General features: G+C 42.9%; 1 protein-coding gene across 1 annotated transcript; it reads left to right on the top strand.

Annotated features, from left to right (window-relative positions):
- The first annotated feature begins 4,104 nt into the window (after positions 1 to 4,104).
- LOC101014412 (eosinophil cationic protein) lies at positions 4,105 to 4,766 on the top strand. Its single transcript, XM_031668270.1, is given in 3 exon segments — positions 4,105 to 4,202; positions 4,204 to 4,356; positions 4,358 to 4,766. Coding segments are annotated over 3 exon segments (477 nt in total). The 5' UTR covers positions 4,105 to 4,107; the 3' UTR covers positions 4,587 to 4,766.
- Positions 4,767 to 5,104: the final 338 nt, after the last annotated feature.

Below are 5,104 nucleotides of genomic sequence, written 5' to 3'. Positions count from 1 at the left end.
CCGAGGCATGCAAATCACCTGAGGACAGGAGTTCAAGACCTACCTGGCCAACATGGTGAAACCCTGTCTCTACAAAAATACAAAAATTAGCTGGGTGTGGTGGTGCACACCTGTAACCCCAGATACTCAGGAGGCTGAGGAAGAAGAACCCTTTGAACCCAAGAGGCAGAGTTAGAAGTGAGCCAAGGGCGCCACTGCAATCCAGACTCGGCAGTAGAGTGACACTTCATCTCAAAAAAAAGAAAAAAAGAAAAAAAGAAATATTTTTAAAATATGCAATGAGACATGAATGCAGTTTTCCTGTTTCTTAGGAAACACATTTTCTTTCATTCCTCCTAAGACACACCTCTCCATAATTCCATCTGAGTTCTATTTCCATTTCTTCCCTTTCCAGATAGGGAAAGAACTTGTTATAGTTGAGGAAAAAGAAGAAAGACTTAGTTCTTCCCTCTTTCATGCCAGAAACTGGATCAAAGGTGTCAGATCTACTTATTCAATGGCTTTCAGAGGAGATATGCAGGAGGCCCCACACAAAAAGGAAGGTCTAGGGGCACCTCTCTGTGGTTCCAGAGATGAGGAAGAGCTCAGTACACCAAATATCTTTAGAACTTAGGTAAGTAAAACATTATTCCATTTGGTGCAATTTAATTAACCTGCACCATATTATTATGACAATCTTGTATTACTTTTAATGGCAAAAATCGCAATTACTTTTGCACCAACCTAGTAAATAGTGTGCATTGTCTTTCCCATAGATAGCCACTGCTGCATTAGGGAAATCTGTGTGCAGGAAGGTACTGATGGTTTGGTACCTCCTGTCAGCAAGTTAAGAGCAAATATTGCAAGGGTACCCTGGAGTTGAAGAAATTGCAAGCATTGAACATTATATTTTTGCACATAAATGCTATGTAAAAAAAGACATAGATCAATCCAGTGTACTCAACAGTGGTTTTTACCACAAATGCAGAAGTGCTGCCAGGGACGATATTTTACAATGTTCATTGGTTTCCAAAAATAAGTTAATGCTGGGGCATAATTCCAACTATTCCTCTCGGAAGTGTGGGTCAGGTCTGAAAATGTCATTAAATTAGGCTGCAAGACAAGGTTATACCAATAACATAAAGAGCCGGTGAAGTGCCTTGTGTCTGGTAAAGACAAAATCATGCTGAAGTTACAGAGAATTTTGTTTTGATTATAGAGTTCATAACAGAATTTTCTTTAATGTTGGCTTATCACGTTATTCCTGCTTTATATAAAGCAGTTTTCTATCAAATGTCATAAATATCAGAGTGGATCATTTGTACTAGTTCTGTAGCAAATGAGAGTAGCTGGAAATGTACACAGGAAATCTACACAAGGGACAATCAGAAAAACCTCATGAGCATGTTCTGAATACAATTTTAGTGGCTGGGTGGTGGCTCACACCTGTAATCCCAGCACTTTGAAAGGCTGGTGGATGGATTACCTGGGGCAAAGAGTTTGAGACCAGTCAAGCCAACATGAGTGAAACCCCATCTCTACTAAAGAGAAATAGAAAAATTAGGCAGGTGTTGTATCAGTGCCTGTAATCCCAGCTACTCCAGGAGACTGAGGTGGGAGAATCCACATGAACTCAGGAGGCAGAGGTTGCAGTGAGTTGCACCACTGCAATCCAGGCTAGGTGATAGAGCAAGACTCTGTGTCAAAAAAAAAAAAAAAAAAAAAAAAGAAAAAAAAAACCTCCCACAGTGGGAAGATGAAGATATGGTTGCCAATTGGGTAGGTTATGAGTCTAGTACTGCTAAGACACTTCAATGATAAGTCTGATGCTGCATCATAAGCACAGATGTCTCCAGGAGCCAGGCAGGTGTCATCACTGAACAGATAGGATAAAAGTGTGGAGAGGGAGAGATGGAGTCAGAGGCCTGAGGCACCGAGGCTTTCCACAGGCAGCAGCTGTTACTCAGCTCTAAGTGATAACACCAGCAGTTACACCAACCAACATCATGTGATTTTAAAGATAAGACAGTGATGAAAACCTTTAGTGAACTATTCCAATGTCAAGCTTTATCTTCCAAACCAAACATTATAAATAGCACTGTGTATGCTGAGAAGAAGCACCGTTTAGCCAAGTACATGCCCTGGGGCTGGTCTCTGTCTTTTGCCTCATACTATAGACACTTGAGTGCAAGTCTTTCTACCCAGTGTGACTGTCAGCATCACAGAGGGGATACTCTACGTATCATTCACCTTTACATTCTCATCACCTACAAAAATCATCACAATATACATGAAAAAACAAACTTGCCTCATGATAAAGCTGCTAATGAATGTCAGGGCCAGGCAGGACTTCAAGGCAGAGCACTATTAGCTGCACATTGAGTCCTCAGCCAGGTCATCATTGTGTCCACATTTACAGGGTCTCCACTGATAAAATTATTGCATTTATAAATGACAGGAAAATGGGATGGTAGTAAAAATTATGCAGATTAACTCCTGGAAGATATATGGTATTATTTAAGGGTCTACTTTCTATTTTCTAATCTCAAAGCTAGACCAGAGATTTAACATCTGTTGGTACCCAGGACTTACCCCTGCAATTCACTTCCCACCTCTGTACAATTTCCCCACATCACCCCCTGTGCCCAGAATGCTCATCTCTTCCCTAAAGCCCCTGAACACCCCTGCTTAGCCTTTAGGGCTCTGCTGAAATGAAACTTTTTTGGAAGTCTTCCTTGTTTCTCAAGCCAAGTGATTTCCTTCACCATCAGTGTCCCCATGAAACCATGTTCACACAAGTTATATTACCTCTATTACACTCTAATACAATTATATGTCTACAATTACTTTCCTGTGTTTCTCTGAGGACTAAAAATAAGTGGATGCTTTGTGTATCAAATTGTACACTTGACTTCTATACTTTCAGGAATACAGTGCTCTGTCTTTAATGTTCATTTTGTAAATACAGAAACATTTTCTTGTTAATATCACAAAATGAAACTTATCAGGAAGATGAATGACAACCCCAGAACACACTGTTTTTTAGAAAATACCATAGGCTGGAAAGAACACAGGAATACCCAGTGCTAGGTTGGAATCTTTCATGACACCAAACGTTCATGCCCGAATGCACATTGTCTGCCAGATTTTACAACTTTCCTCAATGTGTTTTTAGGCTGTGTAACTTTACAAAAAGTGGTAGCAATAATGAGGGCAAGACTTAAGAGAAGTGGATCCAACGCAAGAGAAGTAAAGAAAAAACTCCCTCAAATATGTGGAGCAGATTGTTTTAATTATCTACAGAATCTTGTACCCCAAGAAAGTAGTAGCTCAAGTTTCCAGCAAAGCATGGTGGATGAGATGGAGAGCATTTGTGTGAGAGAGAGAATCAAGGATATTACTAACAATGAAAGGGAAGCTAGGCTCCTCCTGGGCAAACAGCCCTCTGTGGCTATATTTGTTCTAACTACTATGCCTGCCTTCATGTCATTTAGTCAATTAGGGGCCTGCCAGAGGACAGTCACAAAATCTGTGGTCATTCTGCAGGCAGCATATCGTTTTCATCCAGAGTCCAAATCCAACCAGCAAAACTCTGTCTTACACAGGATGACTTGGAATTAGAGTCCTTAGAGCAGAAAGAGCAACAGGGCTGTCCTTGGGTATCTGTTGCTCAGCCAAGTCATCAGATAAAAAGGCTGATTGCACAAGTGGACCATGCATCAGTTTGTGGGTTTCTGCATGACCAAGAGTGAGACCCTCCCTCCTGGCTCTGCTGGCCCAACCCACCAGGAGATGCTTTATTTAAACAGTTCCAAGTAAGGGAGACCAGCTGCCCCTGAACCCCAGAACAACCAGCTGGATCAGTTCTCACAGGAGCTGCAGCTCAGAGACAGGGTAAGTCAACAATCCCCAGAGCTGGGAAAGGAGGGACAGTGACGGGGCAGCACCTCAGGGAGAGGTGAGCTGAAGTTAGTGCTTAGGAGATGTGGCACACTCTGGGGACAGGAAGAAAAGGAAATGGGACTCAGAGTGGCAGCACAGGGGCCTGTGGGTTGAGACACTACAGAGTGTGTCATAGCCAAGACCAGATCAGGGAGTAGTTACTTCTCTTCTATTCTTACAGGAAACATGGTTCCAAAACTGTTCACTTCCCAAATTTGTCTGCTTCTTCTGTTGGGGCTCATGGGTGTGGAGGGCTCACTCCATTCCAGACCCCCACAGTTTACGAGCTCAGTGGTTTGCCAAGCAGCACATCAATATGAACCCCCCTCGATTCACCATTGCAATGCGGGTAATAAATAGATTTGAACAGCGTTGCAAAGACGAAAATACTTTTCTTCGTACAACTTTTGCAAATGTAGTTAAGGTTGTTATAACCGCAGTATGCGCTGCCTCGTAACAGAACTCTCCACAATTGTCATCGTAGTCGCTACCGGGTGCCTTTACTCCACTGTGACCTCATAAATCCAGGTGCACAGAATATTTCAACCTGCAGGTATGCAGACAGACCAGGACGGAGGTTCTATGTAGTTGCATGTGAAAACAGAAATCCACGGGATTCTCGACGGTATCCAGTGGTGCCAGTTCACCTGGATACCATCATCTAAGCTCCTGTATCAGCACTCCTCATCATCACTCACCTGCCAGGCTCCTCAATCATAGCCAAGATCCCATCCCTCTCCGCATACCCTGGGTATCAGCATCTGTCCTCTTCAGTCTCCATACCCCTTCAGGTTTCCTGAACTGAAGTGCCTTGTGAACCCACAATAAACTGCTTTGCAAATTCATCTGGAAAGGTCTGTGTGTCTTCGTCGGCCGCTCTACTGTCATTTGGTGACAGTCTGCTCTAGCGATATGGGTTTATCATGAACCTCTCACCCTCAATATCTGACCAAATTCCTTAATTCCCCCATCATCCTCCATGTGATACCTGATTCCAGGTCTGCCTTAAAAAAATCCAATTGAGCCAACTAAGCATTGGTCTCCCTCGCCTTGATATCTCCTCTAAGCAATTTTCCATCCACTGACCTCTCCCCCAACACCAGCCTATAACTTGTGTACAGATCTCCACTTGTTTTAGCTGTATTCCAGAATTGAGCCCAGTTAGATACCGAGGTCCCATTTG

The sequence above is a fragment of the Papio anubis genome, chromosome 7, assembly GCF_008728515.1.
Source record: "Papio anubis isolate 15944 chromosome 7, Panubis1.0, whole genome shotgun sequence".
In the NCBI taxonomy this organism is placed as follows: domain Eukaryota; kingdom Metazoa; phylum Chordata; class Mammalia; order Primates; family Cercopithecidae; genus Papio; species Papio anubis.
The sequence above is the reverse complement of the archived record's forward strand: the minus strand, read 5'-3'. Positions and strand labels throughout refer to the sequence as shown.